The 26327-nt window shown below is 37.5% G+C and overlaps 1 protein-coding gene across 2 annotated transcripts; it reads left to right on the top strand.

The window, feature by feature from the left end:
- The first annotated feature begins 539 nt into the window (after positions 1 to 539).
- On the top strand, positions 540 to 25529 carry LOC143857892 (aquaporin NIP2-1-like). Of its 2 annotated transcripts, XM_077368425.1 has the most exons (6): positions 649 to 783; positions 18089 to 18214; positions 20442 to 20666; positions 24353 to 24547; positions 24676 to 24737; positions 25159 to 25529. In XM_077368425.1, exons 3-6 carry the CDS (start codon positions 20502 to 20504, stop codon positions 25412 to 25414), a joined length of 678 nt encoding a protein of 225 aa, XP_077224540.1. In that variant the 5' UTR covers positions 649 to 783; positions 18089 to 18214; positions 20442 to 20501; the 3' UTR covers positions 25415 to 25529. The 2 variants fall into 2 exon arrangements, with proteins under 2 accessions (XP_077224539.1, XP_077224540.1); XM_077368424.1 differs by lacking the exon at positions 18089 to 18214 and having other exon boundaries at positions 540 to 783.
- The last annotated feature ends 798 nt before the right edge of the window (positions 25530 to 26327 follow it).

A 26327-nucleotide genomic window follows, 5' to 3' on the forward strand; every position in this document is an offset into this window, starting at 1 on the left:
GTGAAGAAGAGAACCCAGAACTTGAGAAATCAAATTAATCATGTCAGGTAGTCTAGAAGAAAAATTGGCCAAGACGCTCACGAAGAGCCCAATATACCCCACCAAATTAGCTGATTATGTAAATCACAAGGGTTAAGCTTTTAGATCTCTTAGGCCTAGTGTTTGTTGCCCATTTGCTCTTAGCCTTGGTTTTCCATCTCTGCATGTTTCGAGTCATGGATAGTTTTGTGCCTTTTATTGTCTTTCTATATATCAAATAAACCGGTAGGGGTCCCTGCCTAACCCAGCTTGCCTATCAAAAAAAGAAAAGAAAGGCTATTATAGTTCTCAGAAAGCTCTCATAGGCTCATTAAAAAGGAGAAGAAAAGCCGAGTTAACGTTTGTGCAATTATTAAAACATGATAGTGCCAATATTAGTAGCCAAAGAAAAATGCATCTTTGTAATTCTTAATTTCTTATACCATGTGGACCCCCGAGACATAAAGTTTGGTCTCTAGGAATTGACGTTTCCTCATTGTATTCATTTCTCCTGAAACTATACACTGACTATGAGAGATAGGGAGAGACTCAACCCATTAAAATTTTTAGTTCTTGCATCTTGGGTATTTCATATAACGATCATCCTTTTCCGGATTTCAGCTTTATGACCAGATAATGGCCTCAACTCCAAAGCCCAACCATTCAACTGAAATCCAAGTAGAAGAAAATACACCTAAAAATTCAACACTCAGTTTCATTTGGAAATTCAACGAAGAATATTTCCCTCCAAGCTTTCGTAGAAAGGTTGTATAAAATCCATTCCTAATCCCTTTATTTTAGTTTTCTCATACATATGATTTATTTTTGTTTGTCACTCTAATTTCATGATATTTGCTTTTGGGTCTTATTTAATCTGATTGCAAACTTACATATTGTGCTGAATATGCTTCTTGTCCCTTTACTTATGTATGAAATTTCATATGCAAAGAGTTTTAGGTGACCAATATGTCAATTAAGTTGGCTCATGGGTTTCTTTACTTTATTCTTTCTTCTCCTTCTAAGCATGTTAAATGGAACTGCAATTTCTTATTTCTTGTTGGATGGTATATATGTGTATTTGGCTAATGTGTTTCCCTTTGCTTTTCCTTTATGGGATTGTAATCTTCTAACAGTTTCTGTGAGAATGGTTCACTACTTGAGGATAAATTCACCCTCTATAACGTTTTTCTTTGCCTTTAAAACTTAATGGATAATGTTAAAGGGGGTGATTTTATCCCTCTGAGGAGGGAAAATATCACTTCCCTTGATTAATTGTTATGGTAGTTTTGCTTATGGAATTGTGATCTCATTTTCTAATCTTTTTTTTATGGAATTGCAATCCTCTAATGTCTTTAAGTGATAGGTTGATCTGGGTCATGCCTGGCTTTTTTCTTACTGCAATCTTTCATATTGATTCCAACCTATGAATCTCCTCTTCTATTGCCTATCTTAAATTTAATTGAGTTTTTTTTTTCAAAATGAGTCTCCAACTATAATTTTTTTTGCAAAAAGAGTCCTCTAGTAAATCAGGTCATGGAATTCTGGGCATTCATTGCAAATCAAATCATTCGTAGAGTCTCTTGATGGAATATTAAAGGAAGATAATTTTAAATTTGAAAAGACAAAAATACCCTTTAGCAAACAAAATTACCCTTTAGTTGTGTCCTGCTTTTTTGTAAGGTGACCATTTTGTTTAAGATCAACAATCTTTATCACATATATGAATTCAATGCTCCTTGTAAGACCCAAAACGGTCCTTTGCCATTGATCATAGAAATTACAAATTCCGCCTATTACCATTAATCACACCTTGATCGGACGATCCTAACCCTTGATTTTAGTAGGCATGTGAACAGGACCAAGTGAGGTGCCTTGTAATGGCCCACAAGATCAATGATCTAGATTAAACACCATGTCTCATGTGGGACCCGATGATGATCTTTAGGTTTCAACACTACGATCAGGGTTGTGCATTTATATATAATGCTCAACACTAGAGAACACATTGCTATGTGGAAGGCCATTATTTTACAAATGATTGAATGGCTCCAACCATTTCATCTCAAGACATGGGTTTCCAGGCAAGGCCCATCATCGAAACCGAAACCGAAACCGTCACAATGCTTGCCACATGTACATCGCATCGCAGATAGCTTGCATGACTGCATTTTACATGTATATAGCACTTGAACAATTCTTAAATTGTCATAGTACCTAAAACTAGAACAGAGGGTACTTTTGTCTTTTAACAAACAAAAGGGTATTCTTGTCTTTTTATAATAAAAAACCGCATGACCTGTTTTGTAATACAAGGCCAAATGTCATGACGTGATTTTCAAATTAGCAGACTATAGGATTCTTTTTGTAAAAACGCCATAGTTGGAGACTTTTTGGCAAAAACGCCCCATCTTAATTTTCCTTGCATGATAATATTTGATTTTGGCATATGAATCTTGCATGTTAATATATGATTTTGGCAGACGAATCTCTCTCTCACACACACACACACGAAAAAGACAAAGCAAACCTAAAGACAAAAAAAGAAGAAAAGAACAAATATGGGAAGAACTGATCGGTCCTTATTCCATTTTATTTATATTATAATCCCATTTCCATGTCCACAACCTCCACTTAAATGTCCTAAGACTTAGGGGTTTCGGCTTTTGTAACAGCACATTTTGTCGGAAATCTAAACTTGACCACCTATTTACTTAGCTCTTGGATTCTCCATGATTTTGGAACTCTCTATTTTGGAAGCTTGCAAGATGCAACTTTGACTTGACTTGACCATATTGGAAATCTCCTTTGTGGGAGTTAATGGCCTAGGGACTTATTTCTTTGTTTTGTAATTGTGCTAGTCATTTACTTTTCATATGTTAATGTGTTAGTGGTACTTAGGGAAGCTAAGATTAGTTAAGTCTTGTTAAATTCGGATTTGGAATGTAGGCTATGTTTTAGACTATATCTTCTTCATATGTAAGTTCTTTGTGTGAAAGAAAAAGGGTTTTGAGTAGTATAACATATTGGGCTACTTTCTTTGTGTATTTGGCATCAAGAGAATAATCTTCTTCTCTTGGAACTCATCTTCTCCCTCCAACCTAGTTGGTTTCATTACAACAAAGTGGTATCAAAGCGAGAAGAAGAAAGACATTTTGGTAGATATGGATAAAAGCAAAAATACTTATGATGGTGGAATTGAAGAAAATGAAGAGGATATGGCTCCTCCTATCACTCCATATTCTTCTCCATCTTCTTCGGTTCCATCATCTTCATTGTCTTCAACAAGCCCCGACTCTCATCCAAAGAAGATAAAAAGCATAAGAGAAATTTATGAAAAGTCTAGAAGAATTACCGATGAAGAGTTAGCAAATTTTGCTTTGTTTGCCGATGCTGATAATTAGTTTTGAGGAGGCATGTCAAGAAGAAAAGTGGAAGCAAGCAATGAATCAATAAATGTGTACAATCCAAAAGAACAATACTTGGGAGCTAACGGAGCTTCCAAATGAGCAAAAGACTATCGGTGTGAAGTAGGTATACAAGACAAATTTGAATGCAAGTGGTGAAGTTGAAAAGTATAAAGCTCGCTTAGTAGTAAAAGGCTACAAGCAAAGGTATGGCATTGATTACAAAGAAGTGTTTGCTCCCGTTGCTCGTCTTGAGACAATTCGTATGGTTCTAGCTTTGGCAGCACAAAATAGTTGGAAAATTTATCAAATAGATGTCAAATCAGCATTCTTGAATGGGTTTCTTGAAGAGGAGGTGTATGTTGATCAACCTTCCGATTATGTGAAGAAAGGTGAAGAAAGTAAAGTGTGCTGATTGAAGAAGGTTTTATATGGCTTGAAACAAGCACCAAGGGCATGATATAGTCGCATTGACAGATATTTCATGAAGAATGGTTTCAAAAGGTGTCCTTATGAACACACCCTTTACACCAAAGAGGACACTAAATGTGAGATTTTGATTGTTTGCTTATATGTTGATGATTTGAGTTTTTACCTGCTATAGTTCAAGTATGTGTGAAGAATTCAAAAGAAATATGATGCGAGAATTTGAGATGACCGATATGGGTATTCTCCATTTCTTTCTTGATATTGAGGTCAACCAAAGAAATGATGGAATTTTTATTTCTCAAAAGAAGTATTCAAAAGATTTGTTAAAGAGGTTTAGAATGGAATGTGCTACACATATTAGCACACCTATCGAAGTTGGCTTGAAACTATGCAAGAATGAGGATGAGAAAGGAGTTGATGCAACTCTTTATAGAAGTCTTGTTGGTAGTCTCATGTACTTGACGGCTACAAGAGCGGATCTTATGTTTACGGTGAGTATGATTAGTAGATCTATGGAATCACCAAAAAGAAGTCATTGGAAAGCCGGTAAAAGAATTCTAAGATATGTAAGTGGAACGGTTGATCATGGGATATGTTATGGAAGAGTTAAAGATTCAAGTTTAGTTGGTTATTGTGATAGTAATTGGGGTGGAAGTGTTGATGATAGCAAGAGTATTTCCGGCTATGTTTTTAACATTGGTTCGGGTGCAGTTTCATGGGCATCAAAGAAGTAATCGGTTGTTGCTCTTTCTACGCCGGAAGCAGAGTACATTTCATTATCTTCGGGGGGTTGTCAAGCACTTTGGCTACGATGGATATTAGAAGAACTCAAACATTCGCAAGAACGTGGTACACATTTATTTTCTGATAAAGTTCGGCGATTTCTCTCACAAAGAATCCAGTTTTTCATGGCAAAAGCAAGCACATAAGGATCAAGTATCATTTCATTCGAGACTTGGTAAATGATGGAGTTATCAACGTTCGCTTTTGTAAAACTCAAGATCAAGTTGCTGATATTTTTACAAAGACTTTGAAGACCGATACATTCATCAAGATGAAGACAAAACTCGGTATGGCAGTGGTCTAACTTAAGGAGGGATATTGGAAATTTAAGCTTGACCACCTATTTACTTAGCTCTTGGATTCTCCATGATTTTGGAACTCTCTATTTTGGAAGCTTGCAAGATACAACTTTGACTTGACTTGACCACATTGGAAATCTCCTTTGTGGGAGTTAATGGCCTAGGGACTTATTTCTTTGTTTTGGAATTGTGGTATTCATTTAGTTTTCATATGTTAATGTGTTAGTGGTACTTAGGGAAGCTAAGATTAGTTAAGTCTTGTTAAATTCGGACCTGGAATGTAGGCTATGTTTTAGACTATGCATCTTCTTCATATGTAAGTTCTTGGTGTAAAAGAAAAAGGGTTTTAAGTAGTATAACATCTTGGGCTACTTTCTTTGTGTATTTGGCATCAAGAGAACAATCTTCTTATCTTGAAACTCATCTTCTCCCTCCAACCTAGTTGGTTTCATTCCAACACATTTGGCAATGTCCGTTCTTGCAACTGCAGCAAGCAAACCCAATTCGACATTCTGCAGCACAACCTGAAAACAACAAATCCAACAATGAGCCCTCGTCCTTTTACTTTCACAAAATATACAAACTACATAAAAAAACCAATACTAAAAAGCTCTCTATAAGGCTATCATTTTCTTGTGTGATCGAGCTAAATATAACATTAGAAAATGAAATTAGAATAGGATGTTTTTAGTACCTGAATCGATTTTTGTAAGTTCGACACCATTGAGATCAGCAAGAGATGGAAGGCGATTAGTTGCCAAGGAATACCACAAAGAAAATTTTCAAAGACGCCATTTCCCCTAAGTTTGTGTCTTGCACAATCTCTATGTACTACCATATATAAGCTTATGAAGAAGATAGAAAATCTGCAAGAAGATTTTCTTGAAAGAAATGAAATTACTTAGTCATTTCTCACCCACTCAGAAAGACATAGTTATTAGTAAAAGTTGACATTCTCACTTAATGTGACCATACCATGGATTGTTCGGTAGTTGTCACCACCAACATCTATAATGTGGGCTGTTAATGATATTTGCCTTCTGATGCACCAACGAACATTGGTACCACATTCTCTTAGATCACCAATATAGTATTATAACCTGCTTCTCCTCAAAGATGATTTTACTAAAGGCACTACACTCCCACTGAGGTCACCACCTTTTAGAAATCTTGGCACATTTAATCCTGACAATACGTACTATGGGTCAAACAACAGAACCTAAAACCGTTAAATATTTTAAGATAACCTATGCAATTGCAACTTATGGTCACAGGGGTCAATCCCTCTATTCCCGAGTTATAAAAAAAATTTCTCATATAAACAACCCAAAGTTGTTTGTTTCTCAATTTCAGCTTCCTTATGACCCATAAATCTTAAGGGGTCTTAGGCACAGCATTACTTTGATCACAACATGCACGGGTGTTTTAAAGCTTTAACCCACAATCTTAGGCAACAAAGAGTTGTATAATTGATCCTCATTGTTTTGATCTTTAAAGTCATGTTAGTTCTTGACTCTAACCTTATAGATCACAAACAAAGACAGGGCCAACTGCCGCTGATTAGAGAGACACACACGTAACTATGGCTAAAAAATTTATCCAAAAGGGTAACGCCTTCCATCACCAACTGTCAGAGTCAAAAGATCCAAGATGTCATTGTGAATGACCTTTAACGGACCGATACTCAAGGTGACACCCTAAACTAATTAATCTCTGTATATTTTCCTTTAATGTACCCCATACCATTATTAGAATCAGTAAAATCAAGTGAATCTAGAATTCTTCTTTTACCAAACTATCCTCAGATATGTGGTTCAAAACTTAACCCACTGATTGGATGAATTCTTGTCACTCGATTTCGTTTATTTCTAACATTACTGATTATCTCATTCTAATGCAAGGTGAGCTAACTCTGGCCTTGAGAGAAGTGCAATCCAAGTCAATAAGGATTGCCCTGAACAGAACCAAAATCACTAAATGAAAATAAAAAAACTAGAGAGAATCCATCATACTTCCAAATCTTGATTCATAGCCGAAAGAATCAAGTTTTCTAGAATAAGGTTTCTAGTCCATATGAAGCCAATATTCAGAAAAGAGTGGCGAGTAACAATGGATTCAACAACCATCTCTATTTTATTTCCCAATATAATAGTATACTCTCTTCTACTAAGCACCTGACTCGCAAGAAGACCTCACATAGAATTCTAAATGTGAATAGCAATGCCTTAATCTATCCACCAACCCTTTCCGAAACACTTACTAAATAGGAATCATAATACAGGATATTACCTTAACTTTTTAGCCATTACAAACATAGGGTATCTATACATTTTGTGTCATATGTCACACACTCGGATGACACTTGATACCAATTAGTTTGATCTCTCTAAATTGAATCATCGAGCAAATACATCTGCATGATACTAAATGTTGCCTTTGGTAAAACACTTTTTGACCACTTTACTTAATGTTGCTCTTTAGAAGAACCAAGAGGTGTAAAATGAGCACAGCCAAGGTTATGAATCTTAAGCCTTTCAAAATGTGCTCAAAACTACTCCTTTGGTTAATATACTTTAAGGTTATCAAAACACATCATAAGGGTACTTGCAAGTGCTTCGAATGATCTTCTAAAATATTCACTAACTACATTCAAGAACTCCTTCGCATATTTGAGTCTTAAAAATATCTCGAATTGCATACCGAAATGGAGCTCTACCATTACTACAAGACTGATATTAACATTGAACTCCCACTATTCATAAGCATATTTTAGATGTGGGTTTAGTGGGCCTGTCATTCAATGATGCACAGTCTAGCCTTTTGTAGTCTTGAACTATGCAGATCTAGTCCATCACTTGCTAAGGTTTATGACCTACTAAATTACTCAACATAATCGGTATCTAGAAAAAACACTAAGATACCAACAACTTCAATGTCACAGACACAGACTTGCAGCTCCAAACATGCTCACTTCTTATAACACCTATTCAGTCCACAAATGGAGTTTAATTAACTCCATCCACGATTTCAATCAATCCAACTGAAAAGAATGACTAAAATGTATAAAATTATGATGATACATAAGTGTGCTTCTAATTAAATACCATAGGTGCCATGTGGGCCATCCGTTGGGTCGTGCTACGATGCACAATTGGTTTCATCTTTAGAAAACACAATACCATGATTATAAAGAGACATTGGGTGTGTCACCGTGGGTCGTCCGTTGGGCCGTGCCACGATACACAATTGGTTCTCATATAAAATCTAGTCAATTAATCTTTAGGAAAAATTAGTTGGATTGCCCAGAATCACAGAAAAATAAAAATGTGACCCGATGAAACATCAGACGTGTCATTATGGGCCGTCCATTGGGCCGTGCCACAACACACAAACGATTTTTAATTCAGACAATCACAATACTGTGATTCTGGCGAGACACCAAGCGTGTCACTGTAGTCCGTCCGTTGGGCCATGCCACGGTACACAATTGGCTCTCCCATGAGACAGACTAGGGCCAAATAACCTAGTACTAGGAGCACACATCACCGTTGGGCAGAAGCACAACCCCAAACTAAGTTACCCAGGCCTAGCCTCCTCACACCGTCTATTTGTGCAAAGTAAAAGTCATCCGTTGGGCTGAGTGTTACTCTTGGACAAACAGACGCAACCGAATGTGGTTTCATAATTCATAAGGTGCCACAATTAGTGACATGGTTAATTTAACCACAAACCCTAAGCGGTTCTGTTTCCAGACAGAATCAGTCCTTTGTTCATCCATGTAATGACTAACCACAAGAAGATACAATCTATTCTCAACTAGAAATGATGAACAATATGTATAAACATGTGTATATAAAACTAGTTTTCAACTTCCTTGTTAAACCAAATCAATATCTTAGGGTTGTTGAAAATATACACAATCAGTTTATTATAACCATTAGCTTAGGGTTTCAACCATATTTGGAATAATATATTTTCAAGTTAACAGTTTAGTCCCATATATGATTTCGACTAATCAATTTAAACTTTAAGTTATATACAACGCACAATGCATATAAATAGCATTAGGGTTTCTAGATTTCAAAAATAGAAACCAAAAGGGTCAACCAGATATAGTTTGAACCGTTGATCAGAAACAAAATCATGCTAAAATAAATGCATCATCACATTTGGTCAAGTTTGACAAGAGTTTGAAAACAAAAGCAAACTCAAAACCTATCTTAGAAACTCAAAAGTGAAGAAAATACACTGTAACTTGACAAATCAACCCTCAAATGTAAAAAATGACCCCAAAAATAGGTTCAGAAGGATCCAAAACCTTTAGGAATAATTAATTTTAAAATTAAATCCTAACACTTCTTGCTTCTAAAATAGAAATGATAATTAATTTTGAGATAATTAGATGATTTTGGAGATATGCATATCTATGGAACCTTGCTACATGGCAAGGCAAATACCGAATACCGATTTCTTTTTCCTCAGGGTGTGTACTGTTGCATTGCTTGGGTCAGAATCCCTCGGAAGTGACGTGGCAAAAAAGGAAAAGAAAAAGAAAAGAAATTAAAAAAAGAAAAAAGAAATGTGTTCGGTTATCAACAGAAAAGAAAATTTGAGTTGAAAATGTAAATAGGGACCGACTCAGTCTTCCATAACCAACACATATTGGGGTTTCTTGTTACGAACCCGATTGGTTCATAACATGATTGATCTTCTTAGAGGGAGGATCAGCCTCTTGATCCACTTCGAGGGAAGGATCAATCCTCCTTTGTGCAAAAAGACACAATTCTAAGATAATTTATTCATTAATTATAGAAAAGCAAATGAGTGTTTTATTGATAAACATAGAAAGATCTTATGATAACAATGGAAATAACTAGATAAAGACTAATCTAATCTTGGCTAGTATCCAAATTAATTCTAGTTACTTAATCCACCCTACTTGCCTAATCTACCGTACAAGCAATCCAATGAACAGATCTTCGAAGATTTGACATATGAAAAATCCAACTAATTTATTCTACTATTGCGGGACTCATCTAGGCATGTAACATTTCTGAATCTAAAGCATGGAAATGAAAAAATAAGCTTTGCCAGTGGCGATTAATATGAAGGCCAATGGAGATCTAGGTCCTAACGGAGATCAGGGCTTCTCTATGGGCTTATTAGCTTCTCCGGCTGTTCTTGCAGAGATGAAGGGTGAAAAGGGTGTTCAAGAGTGGCTTTGGAGATGGGAAACCCCTAAAATTAAAGCCCCCTCATTAGCATTTGCGTTCGTGGCATATGGCATACACTCACAAAAACATAAATATCACGACTGTTTTGACCGTACAAGTAAAAACCAGCCCCCTATACCTTCTTCTTACATTTTCCATCCTTTTTAATCCTATAACCCACAACCTACAGTACCATTTTCTTCATTTAAAAATCTTCCAATTGAAGGCCAATGGAGATCGGGGTTTGTCCAGAAAAGGGTTCACTTCTCTGGGCTTATTAGCCTCTCCAACCGACCAAAACAACCAAAATCCGTTGCTCAAAGATGGATTTTGGTGGGCAGAAAGATGATGGCCACGTCAACCAGTAGGGAATCCATGTTATTTTCCTCTTCTCATTTTAGCATCAACAGAACAACCAAATTTTGGTCTTTTACCAAAAAAAGAGTATTTTCCTTTTTCCTTTCCCCACGAAGATATGCAACAGAACGGACCTTTAATGAAAACGAAAAAAAGTAATAAAGCAATTTGGCGTAGAGAATCACACCACCTCTCTCTCTCTCTCTCCTTGCATGATAATATTTGCTTTTGGCAAATGAATCTCAAACACATGAAAAAGACAAAAGAAGACACAAACGACAAAAAGAAGAACGAAAGAACAAATATGGGAAGAATCTGATCATTCCTTGTTCCATTTTATTTATATTATAATCCAATTTCCATACAAGCAATAGTGCTGCTGCTTGTCCACAACCTCCATTCACATGTCCTAAATACTTGGGGATACTTAGGGTTCTTCCCCTTTTTTACAGCAGTGTTGGCATAGAGGAGTAAAACCAACGCGAGTACAAAAGCAGCACCTGTAACCTTCTCCGCAATCACAATCTGCATACAAAAAAAAAATCCAACTATAAGCCCTCCTCCTTATAGTTTCAAAAAATATACAAACTAAGTTCAAAAACAAATACTAAAAGGTTGTCTTTAAGGCTATCATTTTCTCGTGATGGCAATAGAAAACGAAATTGGGATAGGATGCTTACACTCTTGATTGATAATAATAGGTGTCTTGATGCCGTTCAGCTCGGCGGGAAATGGAAAGCGGTTATTTGCTTCAGCAACCTCTTTTGTTGCAATGGCTGCCACAAGGAGGGCCACAAACAAGAATATTGAAGACCCCATTTCTCCTATGTTTGTCTCTTGTTGTGTCTCTTTGTGCCTCAATATATAAGCTTATGAAGAAGATTCTTCTTTAAAAATTAGGATATCTATGTGACATGTTTTATCATATTTGTTTTCATGTTTTTAACATATTGAGTTGGTGATGGCTATTCTTAGGTAAAGAAAATCTGCAAGCTGATCTCTAACATAGACATGGTAATTAGTGGAGAAGTTATTAGATGAATTTGTAGATGTTAGATTATGTGGGATTTGGATTGGGTTAAGACCTCACCGTTGGATCATCTTGGACGTAGATTGGGTAAGTTGGCTAAAGTAGCAACTAGATAAATTAGCCAAGTGGATTAGAAGAGGCAAGCAAGAGAGATTAGGAAAGTAGATTTGATTAGTTAGATTTCCTTATATAATTATCTTAATTCCATTCCATGTTTATCATGTACGTACTCTATATAAGCACGCCTAAGATTATTGTAAATCATCCAAGATTAATAGAAAATCTTCTCTTCAAAATTTATCATGGTATCAGAGCAGGTCGATCGGACCTTGCCGCCTTGATCACAACCCAAGTTGATTCGTTTTCCGGCGGACGGCCGATGTCGCTGTCCGCCCGGCCACGGTAAATCCTTATCATTCCTTCTTTTACTTCTTAACCTACTTTGATTTTTCCTTAGCACCCATCTTTATGTGCCTATCTGCACCCAAACCTGTCGGAAAAACAAACTTCCAGTCCATGCATAGTTGCTGCAAATCCAGCCCCATTTCATATTTTAAGCTTTTCCATCTTGGGGAAAGATCTCCACAGCCCTCTGTTTTGATATTAGCAGCCCTTTCTTGTGGTTGTAAAATCAGCCAAAAGGAAAGGCTGTCATCTCTTCTTATGGTTGAGTGGTTCCTTTTTTTAATCATCTCACATGGAGTCTCTCTTCTCGTTTCATCTAACCCCAATTTTATTTCACCACACCATTGATCTTTGTCCTTTGAAAAATATCTACCTCAAAATTGATACGGGCACCTCCTTCATTCTAATTTCTCATCCCCTTGGCCCTTGCATATTTTATTGCACTTCTCTTACAAGAGTCCCTGCATTTGATATATGTGCACTCTTTTTCAGGGAGTGCCCAATGTTTTTAAAAGTTATGTGTTATCGCCGATATTTGTCATTAAAATATTTCGCTGTTTGTTGCCGCATGTCATTCATTGCCGCCCATCTCTTTATTTATTTTTCTTTATTGCCTATTCCGGCATTGGTCCATATTGACCCAATTCTTTCCCATTCCAGCATTGGTCCATTGCGACCCATTTCTTGCATATTTTGGCATTGGTCCATAGTGGCCCAATTCTTGCCCATTCCGGCATTGGTCCATAGTGACCCATATCTACTCGTCCATCAAAGCTTGAGTATCATCTAGCCCCATCGAGGCTATGATCTATTGGCTTTTAAGACCTCTTCGTAACAAAATGTCAAGCAGCATCTTCTTTGGCAACCATCATCAATGATCATTGGCAGCAACATCAATCTCCATTAAAGGATCTTCGTCATCGACTTCTGGAAGTGTGCATCAAATCGGTTGATTTTGATTACATTTGTATTTTTGGGGAATTCTATTGTATTGGGGAATTTTTTAAATTTTTGTCAAATGTATATCGATTTTCAATCCATATACGTTTGAGGGGGCATGTTAGATTATGTGGGATTTGGATTGGGTTAAGACCTCACCGTTGGATCATCTTGGACGTAGATTGGGTAAGTTGGCTAAATGAAGCAACTAGATAAATTAGCCAAGTGGATTAGAAGAGGCAAGCAAGAGAGATTAGGAAAGTAGATTTGATTAGTTAGATTTCCTTATATAATTATCTTAATTCCATTCCATGTTTATCATGTACGTACTCTATATAAGCACGCCTAAGATTATTGTAAATCATCCAAGATTAATAGAAAATCTTCTCTTCAAAATTTATCAGTAGACATGTATATTTTGAAATTATTTTAATTTGAGGATTTCTATAGCAAATTTTTGTTGGAATTAATAAGTACAAACCAGTGGGGTCTACCTAACCCAAATTAGTTTTTATCTCTTTGGTGTTCTAGAAGTAGGTGGACGAGTGGAATTCTTTTGGTAGTTGTTATCTTGATAAAGTTTATTAGTTATTTTGTAGGAAGTTAGCTTTATCCACATGAGTCATGTGTTGTTAGGATTCAAGAGTGAAACATGAGTTTTTTGGTTGGTGTTGTACGTACAGACACAATTCTATTTAAAGGGCCGCTGTTGTGTTTATTTTGAGTAATGGAGATATGAAAAGTTTGTGAACAATGTTCTTCCTCTAAGAAAGAAAAACTCTCTTATATTATTCTTGTTTTATGTATTCTTGTTCATAAAATTCTACAGTTTTATCACACCTTTGTTTTCATGTTTTTCTTATACTTTAGATAATATTAGGTAGAAAAACGGAGTCTATGATGGCTATTCATAGGTAGAAAATCTGCAAGCCGATCTTCTGATTTCTAAAATGGAGATGGTCATTAATTTTGATGTGATTAGATGAGTATGGAGATATTCAAAATCATGCATCTATAGGGTTAACTTTAATTTGGGATTGTCCAGGCAATTTCGAAAAAAAAAAAAAAAAAAAAAAAACCTTTTCGTGGCTCACTTTGTCTTAGTCATTTAATTATTTCAAATTAGGTTGTTGTTCACCCTTGAAAAGTGAGCCGCGAAATAGCTTTTTGTGAAATTGCCTACTCAATCCCGTATAATTTTAAATAGTGACAGGATTTATTAAACACTTCTAAGGCTAATTAAATAGTGACAGGATTTAAATTTACGAAAGATGAATTTAAAAAATATACTAGCTAATAATAAATTCGTCATTAAAACAAAAAAAAATTAGTGACATTTTATTATTATTTTATTTATTTTTATATATTATATATAAAGATGCAAAAGAAACAAAAATTCCTAGCAAACTATATTTAATTCAGACTTTTCTCCCAAAGCAACTCTCATCAACTATCATTGTTGTGATGCGAATCCTTGGCAGTAATTCATCGACTTAATTAGATACACATAATGATATTCTTTCATTGACTCTCTATTGCATATATAGATATGCCGATATATTTTAAAATAACTATATTGGTAATGTATGCATAATAGTTTTCCTTTTTTTTTATTATTTGTATTATTTGTTTTCAAAGGGAGCCACATATCGTACCATATTCGACTAAACAGATATTTGTATTATGATCCAATGTTAGAATATGTGAGATCCAACGGTTGGATTGGATTAAGATCTCACATATTCTAACTTTAGAAAGTGGATAGATCAATTAGGTAAAGAGCAATTGCCTTATGTATTCTAACTTTAGAATACAAAAAGCAAGAGAGATTAGATAGATCAATTAGGCAATGGATAGAAGAGGCAAGCAAGAGAGATTAGAAAGTGGATCTGATTAGGTAGATTTGATTAGGATTCTTTCCCTCCATAACTATCTTGATTTGATTCTATCTTTATCATGTAAGTGCTCTATATAAGCACACAATGATCCTCTTGTAATTGCATCCAAGAATTAGTGAAATCTTCTCTCTAAATTTATTATGGTATCAGAGCAATAGATCCTACTAGGGCATGAGCACAACACGAGAGAGTCCCCGTCCTCCAGCGGACGGGCGGTCTAGCCTTCCACTGGTGGCCATCACTCCCGTCACAATCACCACTGCAAAATGCTACTCTTTCTTCTTCTTCCTCGGACTCTTCATTTCCGCTAGGCCTCCTACAATCTCCCACGCCGGGCACTGCATCCTCACCTTATAGTCCTTCACCTTACAACCTCCTTTGATCTTTGTTCACCAATCATCTCGCTTCACATTGATTCGAGTTTTCGAATCCGTCCAAACTTTTGGGCAATCTCCTCTTTCTTTTCTGTCCAAGCCTTCCAAAGGCATCCTACAAGCAATGTCAAATCTGTATATGTTTCTTCTTTTCTTGAGATATTAACATCCCTCAATATTGAAATCCACAGCCTCTTCATTCCTTTATGAGATTTGGAAATTAACACCCGGTTTTAATCCTTAAATCTCGTCTTTATCTTTTGCAAAACAGCAACCACGATATTGGTAGTCGCACCCCATGTTTTAACCCACTCTCATCTCCTTTTCTTCTTCACACCCCTTTCGTCTATCTTATCCAATCTATTGCCCAAACATTGATAATAGCACCCCTATGTTGAGAAAGACAGCCACCCCTTTCTCTCATACTTTTTCCCAAGTTTTTTCCCCAGTAGGTGCTGCCCTCATTTTTCTACAAACATCCCCTTTATTGTTGTTTGTGAAAGATCCCCATATTTGATATTTGCACCCCTCTTTTTATGTCCAAGGGTTTCTTATGATCTTTGTTCCTTGCCATCAATGTCCTTAGCCATTGTTTTTGTTGCGCCTCTCAATTTCTTAATTTCTCTCTTCTTTCCCAAATCTTAAGCTCCTTTCACATTTGATATATTTCAGTTGAGATACCTTATTTAGGTGTGTGCCTGAAATATTATCTCCTTTCAGTGGAGGTGCTTCATTTCTTTTTGAAGTGCGTGCATAAAAGGGAGTTTTCAATACCACGAGGATCGGTAAAACTGACCCATGTTGTCTTGCCCATCGAGGCCTTTTCTTGCCCATTCCGGCATTGGTCCATAGCGACCCAATTCTTGCCCATTCCGGCTTTGGTCGATAGTTACCAATTTCTACTCACTCATCAAGGCTTGAGTATCATCTAGTCCCATCGAGGCTATGATCTATTGGCTTATAAGCCCTCGTCGTGACACATGACATCTTCTTCGGCAACCATCATCAATGATCATTGGCAGCAACATCAGTCTTCATCAAAGGATTTTCGTCATCGACTTTTGAAAATGTGCATCAAATCGGTTGATTTTGTAATTTGGGGAATTCTATTGTATTGGGAATTTTTTTATTGTATCCAAATGTATATCGATTTTCAATACATACACGTTTGAGGGGGCATGTTAGAATATGTGAGATCCAACGGTTGGATTGGGTTAAGATCTCACCATTGGATCATCTTGGAGGTAAATTGGGTAAGTTGGCTAAGTTAGGGAATGGATAGAAGAGACAAGCAAGAGAGATTAGATAAATCAATTAGCCAATGGATAGAAGAGGCAAGCAAGAGAGATTAGAAAGTGGATCCGATTAGGTAGATTTGATTAGGATTCTTTCCCTCCATAACTATCTTGATTTGATTCTATCTTTATCTTGTAAGTGCTCTATATAAGCACGCAATGATCCTCTTGTAATTGCATCCAAGAATTAGTGAAATCTTCTCTCTAAATTTATCATTCTTGGATGACTTACAAAGAGTAGGTTAGTGCTTATATAGAGCACTTACATGTAAGCACGCAATGTTCTCTTTCTGTTTTAAGAACCCACTTAAAACCAATAGTTTTATATCCTTGAGGCAAGTCTACCAATTTTCATGTTTGGTTAGACATCAAAGATTCCATCTCATCATTGATGGCTTCTCTCCAAAAATCAGCATCTGAAAAGGATAAAGCTTCCTCTAAGGAAGATGGATCTCCCTCTAAGGTAAAGGCATAGAAGTCAGGGTCAAAATCTTTGGCTATTCTAGCCCTCTTACTTCGCCTTGGTTCAATTTCAATTTCAGTGTGTTCATCTAAACCATGTTTAGTACCCCCACTATTTACAATAGTTTTGGTACCCCCACTATGTCTAGATTTAAAAGGAAATTTGTCCTCAAAAAATTTAGCATTTACTGACTCAACAATTACATTATTTTTGAGGTCAAGGAACCTATATATTTTACTTTTTAAAGAATAACATATAAAGACACATGTTATGGCTCTACTTCCTAGTTTGGCTCTTTTAAGATCAGGAAGTCTCACATAGGCTAAACAACCTCATACTCTAAAGTAACTCACATTAGGTTTCCTGTTTTTTCATAACTCAAGTGGTGAAACTTTAGTTTTATAGTTTGTGATTCTATTAAGAACATAGTTTGAAGTTAGAATTGCTTCATCCCATAGGTTAGAAGGAGCTCCTGGACTTAGGAGTAAAGCATCTGTAAGTTCAACTGATGTTCTATTCTGCCTTTCTGCAACCCCATTAAAGGCGGGGGAGTAAGGAGCAGTGGTTTCATGCATAATCCCTAGATATTTCACAAAATCAGTAAACTCTAGTGATTCATACTCACCACCTCTATCACTTCTAAGTCTCTTGATTTTTATGTAAAACTGATTCTCAACTTCTAACAGATATTCCTTAAACATTTTCAAGGCTTCACTCTTTTGTCTAATCAAATAAATGATTGAATATTTAGAAAAATCATCTATGAAAGTTATGAGGTATCTTTTACCACTACGGGTTAGGATACCATCTAACTCACAGATATCAGTATGGACTAACTCTAATAACTCTGAATTTCTTTCAACACTTTTAAAGGCTTTCTAGTTATTTTTGCCATACTACAAGTCTCACACTTTTGAAAATCTTTTAACTTTATTTTTTGGATTAAACCAAGTGCACTCATACCATACACATATTTCTTATTTGTGTGACATAATATAGCATGTAAGCAGAAGAAGAAATTTTATTCATTTCAACATTAAGTTTAAACATCCCATCACAAGCATATCTTTTCCCAACAAAGGATCCATGCTTGGTTACAATGTACTGATGAGATTCAATGGTTTGTTTAAATCCAGCCTTATTTAATAGAAATTTAGAAACTAAGTTCTCCCTCATTTCAGGAGTGTGAAGAACATCCTTCAACACCACTTTCCGCCCAGAAGTGAATCGGAGTTCAGCATCCCCAGTTCCGAGTACCATAGTGGTGTGAGAGTCTCCCAACAACACATTCTTACCACTTTCAACAGGTGCATAAGTCTTGAACCAACTTCTGTCATAGCACACATGATGAGAAGCTCCTGTGTCAGCCCACCACCCATCAGACCCACCAACGAAATTCACCTCAGTGATCATAGCCACAAGTGGCTCTTCAGTCACATTGGCCTGAGGGACTTGTGCACCTTTCTTTTACCGACACATCCGAAAAATATGCCATTTCAACCCACAGTTGTAACAAACAACCTTACAATAATCATTATTCTTTTGGGGGTTCGGGTTCTGACTCTTATTGGTACCTCGGTTTTAGTTTTGTTTCCTCTTCATCGACTTCTTCTTAGGCTTCAGATTGACTTGTGGTTTCTGGTTTGAGCTTTGGAAAACAGAAATAGAATTTACATTACTAACATTTTCCTCTTTCTTATCTTGGTTAAGATTCTTTTCTTCAATCCGAAGACGGACAAGAAGACTTTCCATTGAAAGTTCTTTAGATTTATGTAAAATAGAGTTTCTAAAATCTTTCCACGAAGGAGGCAACTTGTCAATCACAGCAGCCACTTGAAATTGTTCGACCAATTTCTGCAATTCATGGGTCTGTGACATAACAGCTTTCTCATCCACCATGTAAAATCTAAAGTATTTACTAATAGCGTACTTCTTTGAACCCGCCTCTTTAGTATCATATTTTTTCTGTAATGCATCCCAAAGTGACTTAGAGTCTTGAGAGTCACTATAGAAATCATACAATTAATCGGAAAGGCTATTCAAAATAAAATTTTGACACAAGAAATCAGATTCTTTCCACTATTTTTTCAATAAGGAACGAGTAGGTTCAAGTTCTAATCTCCATGTCTTAGGATCGGTTAGAACATGGGCTACATTTTTCGTAGACAGATAAAAGAACATCTTCTTCTTCCATCTCTTAAAGTTTGCACCATTAAAACGAAAAGGTTTATTCGGATTGGAGGAATCCGATAAAACTTCATTGCGTGATGCCATATTATATAGAGATAATCAAATTCACCTTAAAATTGTTGTGGATTTAGAGAATAATACGGCTTACCAGACTTCTGTTGAGAAACAGAAACAACCAAACAAACGATATTAGTGAAACCTTTTCCGATGCGGCGAGATGAGGTACGGACTTTGTCGCTCTCTTTAAGGTGAATTTGCACCTCTCCGAAAACTAATTCTGATGTAGCAGATTACTGGTCGCAATCACCCCCAGGATACAATAGCCCGACGCACCGTCGATCTCCAAGAACTGCACGATCTCAGAGATTCGAACCCCCGAATACTCTAATTGCCCAACAAAATACGTAAAATAAAAGAAGAAGAAAGAAATCTCTGTTTACAGTAAAATAGAGAAAGCAAGAAGAAAATAGTAGTTTTCGTTGTTCTGTTGTATATAAAAAACACAGAGAACCTTCTCTTTTATAAACCAAAACGTATCTGTTCAATGCTCCCTTTAATGGCGTAAAGACGACATTTAAGGAAAGAGCTGTTAAAAAACGTTACTGATGCGAAGAGACACTTCCTCATCAGTCACAACGATTAGGTCTGTCGGCTTACCAGAGAACTGCACCATTATTTACCCAATTAATTGGCGTTCCAGTAAGCCGGCTTACAAAAATTAAAATGTAGGGGATGAAAAAACCTTGACTCACACGCGCGGCCGGCCGGGCTAGGCGGCGCGCGTGTGGTATAGTCAAAAGCCCACAGGGTCCACTTTGTGGCTCATGTGCGTAGGCCCCATTTCTCCTCTTCTTATTCACAAAACTAAAGAAGTGAAAAGCTATATAAACACATGAAGCTTTTCTCTACTTTCCAATACGGGACTATTCGCTTTGTGAAGAAAGTGAGCAAACCATTTTTCAAAACCAAAGTGGCTTCTGTTTGTAAACAAAAGAACTTTAAAAAATATCAACAAGGCCACTTTTGTATTAAAATACCAACACAATCTTCTTCTTTTATGTACATGTTCCATTCACACTTGCCTTGATATCTCACCTAAACTATCATATTAGTAAGGTAAGTCAGAGGTCCAATTGTGTCTCCCAAAACCTTTAGGCTTAGTAATAGGTCCGTGCATGAGGCTATGAAACTCATTGTCTTTTGTCCCTCTCTCTCTCTCTCTCTCTCTCTCAGACATTACATGTGATTTTGTTATGTGGATTTCTCTTCTAAACTCTTTCATAGAATTATACTCTCATGACTGATGTTTTGGTATTCTTCTTAATCTTTTGAATGGCATTGCAGGTTATTGCTGAGATAATAGCAACATTTTTATTGGTGTTTGTGACTTGTGGTTCCTCGGCTATGGCTACAAGAAATGAACGCGCTGTTTCCAGGCTTGGAGCTTCAATTGCAGGTGGACTTATTGTAACAGTCATGATATACGCAGTTGGCCATATCTCCGGGGCGCACATGAACCCTGCGGTCACATTAGCTTTCGCCACTGTCCGCCATTTCCCTTGGAAACAGGTATGTACATTATACAAACTCTATTGGAGTTTATGTATTAGGTTAAATTTACCCACCTCTGGTAGTGTTAAAGTATAAAAGATTAAATGGCCTTCTCCAATGGCTTAAGCTTTTGGAGTAATTGACAGTTTCACACGGTATCAGAGTAATTGCCCTTGTTTCAAAACTCCATGATATTAAAAATCCACATCTAATATCCAACCCAAAAGCAGGGCCACATGTGCCATGTGTGGGCCAACCCTAAAAAGAGGGGCCGCACTTGAGGGGTAATGTTAAAGTATAAAAGATTAAATAGTGTCTTCTCCAAATGGCTTAAGCTTTTGGAGTAATTGGTAGCTTCACAGGTGGAGGGAGGGGTGAAATATTTCACCCGTAAAAAAGGGGATCCGCCCCGCCCCACACAAGGCGGGGATTCCCCGTTTTGGGAGGGGAGGGGGACGGGGATTTGAAGATTCCCTGAAAGCGGGGACGGGGATCGCTATGGGCCCGCCCCGCCCCGATTCAATACCTTATATTATGTACATAACCTGCATAAAAAAAAAGAATTTATATTTTTAAAATTCCAAATATGCCCTTTTGGCCCTTGTCTTTTAGTGTGCGGGGATGGGGATTAGATATTCCCCGTGGGGCAGGGACGGGGATTCCCCCCATCCCTAAAGCGGGGATGGAGAATTTTCCTTGAGGCGGGGACGGGGACGGGGACGGGGAATGCAACATCCGGCCCCGCCCCACCCCACCCCGTTAGCAGCCCTAGGTGGAGGTTAGATGGACGGATAACGAAAATGGATCTATGGTCTGTGAAACTACCAATCACTCCAAAAGCTTAAGGGCATGTTCAGCAACACTTCTCATTTTCGCCTAAAGAATCGGGCAGAAACGGAGTGATGAGAAACTTTAGAAACGGTTATTTATCACTTCAAGGAATCCTATTTTTGGGTCAAAAAAGTAGTAGAAATTTTGGAAACGGACCTTAGCGGGTCATGCAGCCGAACAAGATTTTTGAGATATTTTTGGGTTTCGTCATTCTCCACCCCTAAAAAAGGGGAAAATCCCGTACAAGAATAGTTGCCGAACACGCCCTAAGCTGTTGGAGAAGGCATTATTTAATCTTTTATACTTTAACACCCTGCTTACGTGTGACCCCTCTTTCTAGGGTTGGCCTACACGTGGCACATGTGGCCCCTCTTTTGGGTTTGACCATTGCAAGTGGATTTTTGCTATCCGGGAGGTTTGAACTCGGGACCTTTGGCTCTGATACCATGTGAAAACAACCAATTATTCCAGAAGCTTATGCTGTTGGAGAAGGCTTACTTAATCTTTTATACTTTAACATGGTCCACATTCAAATCCTAGTCGATCAGATGGTTGAGATTAATTGATGTGCCCCATGTCTTTATGGTGGGGCCCACTGAATGAATAGTCCACATCATGCCGTCTCTCCTATGTGGGAACAAGTATGCAAAAATTCGATTAATGGCAAAAGATAATTTTTAGGTCATGCAGGGGAATTTAGGTCCTTGTGGAAGTCTTGGTTGTGTATATTCAACAAAGACTATCGATCTTGTAGAACATCATGTGGGTGTGGCAAACCAAATTAATGGTGTTTGATCACACATCTCATGTATAAGATAAAGAGCTATAAAATCAGCGGTTTAAATTTTCTTGGTGGAACTTTAGTCAAGGCATGATAGATCAAGAGCCTAGGATTATTAGATCAAGGTGACATCGAAGCCAGAGTTATTGAGTTAATGGTTCAATTGAATATTTGAACTTAGATCTAGCATTTTATATGAATTGGAAAGGATATTCCCAAGCAAATAATCATAAACACATAACCACCCCATACGTGGGCTTTTAAGAATTTTAAAACAAGACACTGACAAACATAGTTGATATTTTGTAAAAGTAAATATATAATAGCCTCCTTTTCTTCCTTGGTCCACTCCTAGTGGCTAGTGTAAAAAGTCGTAGTCATAAATACACTACAGGGGTGTGGCCCATGAAAGAAAAGGGGGCAAATATATCACTTCATTTTGTAAAACGCCAAAAAAGGAGAGGAAGAAAGATGTCTTGATTTTCATGTACCTTCACCTCCTTGACTTGTAAGATCCCACATCAGGGAGATAAAGTTCTTGGTCTATATATGTGAACCTTTCTTCTCCTTGTGTAGACGCATTTTCAACATCTCCAAGGGTCGGGTCCTGCAGAGTGGGTCAGGCACTGTTAATATTGCTGGAAAACAAAACCGAGAAGGGCAGAAGACATAGAACAGGCCAATATTTACTTAGTGGGGTCGAGACATGACAGAATGGTATTAGAGACATACCTCCCGCAGTACGGTGTGCCACTGAGCCAGCAATGATGCTGGGCTCTAAGGGGGGTGGATTGTAAGATCCCATATTGGAAAGAGAGAAAGTTCTAGGGGCTATATATGTGAACTCTTGCTCTCCCTGTGTAGATGCATTCTCAGTATCTCCAAAGGGTGGGCCCCGCAGAGTGGGTTAGACACAATTAGTGCTAGGGGTTGACATGGTTCCGGTTCAACCCGAAGAACTGAACCGAACCGGCCTATTTGGTTCGGTTCGGTTCAGTTCTAGGATTTGGTGGTTTGGTTCCGGTTTGGGATCTTGGAACCGTGGGAATTCCGGTATGGTTGTGGGTTTGGGATCCTGGAACCGAGACCCTAGTGGGATCATATCCCCCACAATCGGATAAAATCACCCCCCCCCCCTTTTTTGGTTTCCGTGAGAAAAAAATGGTTTACACTTTAGTACTTTACACTTACTGCATGAGAATAAATTCACCCCTCTCTAACGTTTTGCTTTGCTCTCTCTCTCTCTCTCTCTCTCTCTCTCTCTCTCTCTCTCTCTCTCTCTCTCTCTCTCTCTCTCTCTCTCTCTCGCGCTGGACCCTTCTCAAGTAAAGGTGGGTGAACCCAGAACCGAACCGATCAAGTTCGGTTCTAGTTCGGTTCGGTTCCAAGGATAAATGGTTTGGTTCTGGTTCCAATTCATGGGAACCGATTGCAAATAGTTCGGTTCTAGGTATACCAGAAAACCGAACCGAACCATGTCCACCCCTAGTTAGTGCTGCCGGAAGCTAAAACCAGGGAGGATAGAACACCAAGAACCGAACAATATTTACATAGTGGAGTCAAGGTGTGACATAATTGTATCAGAGCCATACCTCCCACAGTACGGGATACCAGTGAGGACTATGGGCTCTAACAGGGGTAGATTGTAAGGTCCCACATTGAAAGGGAGAGAAAGTTCTTGTGCTATATTCCTGTGTAGACGCCTTTTCAGCATCTCCAAAGGGCTTGCATATGGAGTGGGGTCAGGCACGGTTAGTGCTGCTGGAAAATAAAATTGAAGAGTGTCGAATTTCCAGAACCGGACAATATTTACACAATGGGGTTGGGGCGTGACATAACTAGTGTTAGATACTTGTATCCAAGTCATCGACAACGAATCAAGAGTATCCTAAAAAGTGAAGGGTGCCAATATCAGAACAAGAGAATGCAGATATCATTTCCAATGTAAAGTGTGGTTAAGAGTAGTTTGTAAAGAGGGTAATTAATCCATAGCCTTGGATTAAACCCAAACTTACCATAATTTTTTAATGACCAAAATACCCATAACTTGTAGATATGTGGTAAAAAAATAAAACTTGCCTATGTTTTGCAGGTTCCTTTCTATATAACAGCTCAGCTAACAGGAGCCATAACTGCTTCATTCACACTTGGCGAAATATTGGACCCTATAACTAATGTGGGGACCACAACTCCATCGGGATCACTAATCCAAGCCCTTGCTATGGAGGTCATAGTAACTTTCTCGATGATGTTCGTCACATCAGCTGTTGCCACTGATACCAAAGCCGTAATTTCTTTAAACTCTCAAGGGTTTTTTCGTCCTTTCAAAACTTTTGTTATTAGAGAAAGTAATTCTAATTTTCTCATCTCATAATCCTCTTATCAGTTTTATTTTATTTTTATGTTGTTTTGTAGATAGGAGAGTTGGCAGGGATAGCGGTTGGCTCGGCAGTTACAATAACTTCCATCCTAGCAGGGTAGACAAATTACTAAGTTACCCTTTTGAGTGGTTTTCACCTCAATTGCGACTAAGTGCCTTGCCCAAAACTAATCCCAGCCATTCACGCAAAAATGAATGGCCTGATTTTGGACAAGGCAATTAGTCGAGACCAAACTAATATTTGGTCTTGGGATTTGCTAGGGACCATCGCAGAAGGCATTTCGCGGATGGTCTGTTGCGCACGAGAGTAACCACATAGGCTCACTTTTCACAACAGATTTTGTTAAAGTATAAAAGATTAAATAACACCGACTCGCTTTTGGAGTAATCGGTAATTTTACATGATTTTAGAGCAGTATTGGACTCACAATCGGTTCCCACAATCTAAAACGAAGAGGTCATTAGTGAAAGTAGAATCTATCAAGATGTGATTAATCTTTATGTAGAATGAATTGCAGGCCAATATCAGGAGGTTCTATGAACCCTGCAAGAAGTATAGGACCCGCAATAGCAAGCAAGGAATACAGAGGTATATGGGTGTATGTGGTGGGCCCAGTGTTGGGAACTTTGCTAGGAGCATGGTCCTACAGTTTTATACGTGTAACAGACAAGCCACTCCATGCCCTCTCTGTGGGATCCTCATCATTCAAAATCCGCCGGCTAAAAAGTGAAAATGGGCGACCTGATGAAAGGGATCCTTTAGATAATCTATGATGATTTAGCTTAATTAGCTATGTTCTTCACTAAACATGTAATTATCTATATGCTTAGGGAGGGTGCTTGTAAAACCTGTATAGAAAATAATAAAAAATAAAGGACTTCCCATGCATTGTTGTTCTTTGGGGATTTGACGAAAAGAAAAAAATAAGGCCATATTTGGATACCCACAAGATTTAGATTTGGATTTCTCACATTTCAGTTGAGATTTGGAATTGGATCGGATCCTTAGATTTCCAAATCAGCTACAACAGTGGAAAAAAAAAAATCTGATTTTCAAATCTTCTCCGGGAGACATTATTTGGAAATCCATATTTGTGGCAATTACCTTCACCCTTGCTGCTCCTCAACTCTGATGCAGTAACAGCAAGTCGTGATGATTGATGTATATGTATCCGAAACTCAAATCCAAATCTAAATACAAAAACATGAGGTATCCAAACGTGGCCTAAAGGACTTCCCATGCATTTTATTCTTTTGGGGTTTGAGAAAAACTTTTCTAAACACACTCTCTCTCTCTCTCTCTCTCTCATGCATGAATGATAAAATGACAAAGTAGGAATTGTTCAAAAAACTGCATGACTCATTTTTACAAAAATACCCTTGAAATAATACTTAAAGTTATAAAATTTGGGCCTTATTTTCATAAAATTTTATTAAAAAAATCCCACCGATTTTGTTATTTGTCTGGATACGATCGGAAATAATTTTGAATCATATGATTGGGATGGAAAATGTGTCCATAGATCCTAATAATGAGTTCAGATCCTGTTCGTACGTTGTGTTAAAGTATAAAAGATAAATAACGCCTTTCTTCAACAACTTAAGCTTTTGGAGAAGTTGGTTATTTAACATGGTATCAGAGCCAAAGGTCTCGAGTTCAAACTCCCCGGATAGCAAAAAAAAATTC

The sequence above is a fragment of the Tasmannia lanceolata genome, unplaced genomic scaffold (genome assembly GCF_043159265.1).
Source record: "Tasmannia lanceolata isolate RefF3 unplaced genomic scaffold, GAP_Taslan_0.1 ptg000025l, whole genome shotgun sequence".
Lineage (NCBI taxonomy): Eukaryota > Viridiplantae > Streptophyta > Magnoliopsida > Canellales > Winteraceae > Tasmannia > Tasmannia lanceolata.

Coding starts and splice junctions, on each gene's coding strand:
- LOC143857892 (XM_077368424.1), top strand. CDS start 655: ATGGCCTCAACTCCAAAGCCCAACCATTCAACTGAAATCCAAGTAGAA. Junction 784..20,441: donor CTCCAAGCTTTCGTAGAAAG/GTTGTATAAAAT, acceptor ATGGCATTGCAG/GTTATTGCTGAGATAATAGC. Junction 24,738..25,158: donor ATAACTTCCATCCTAGCAGG/GTAGACAAATTA, acceptor AATGAATTGCAG/GCCAATATCAGGAGGTTCTA.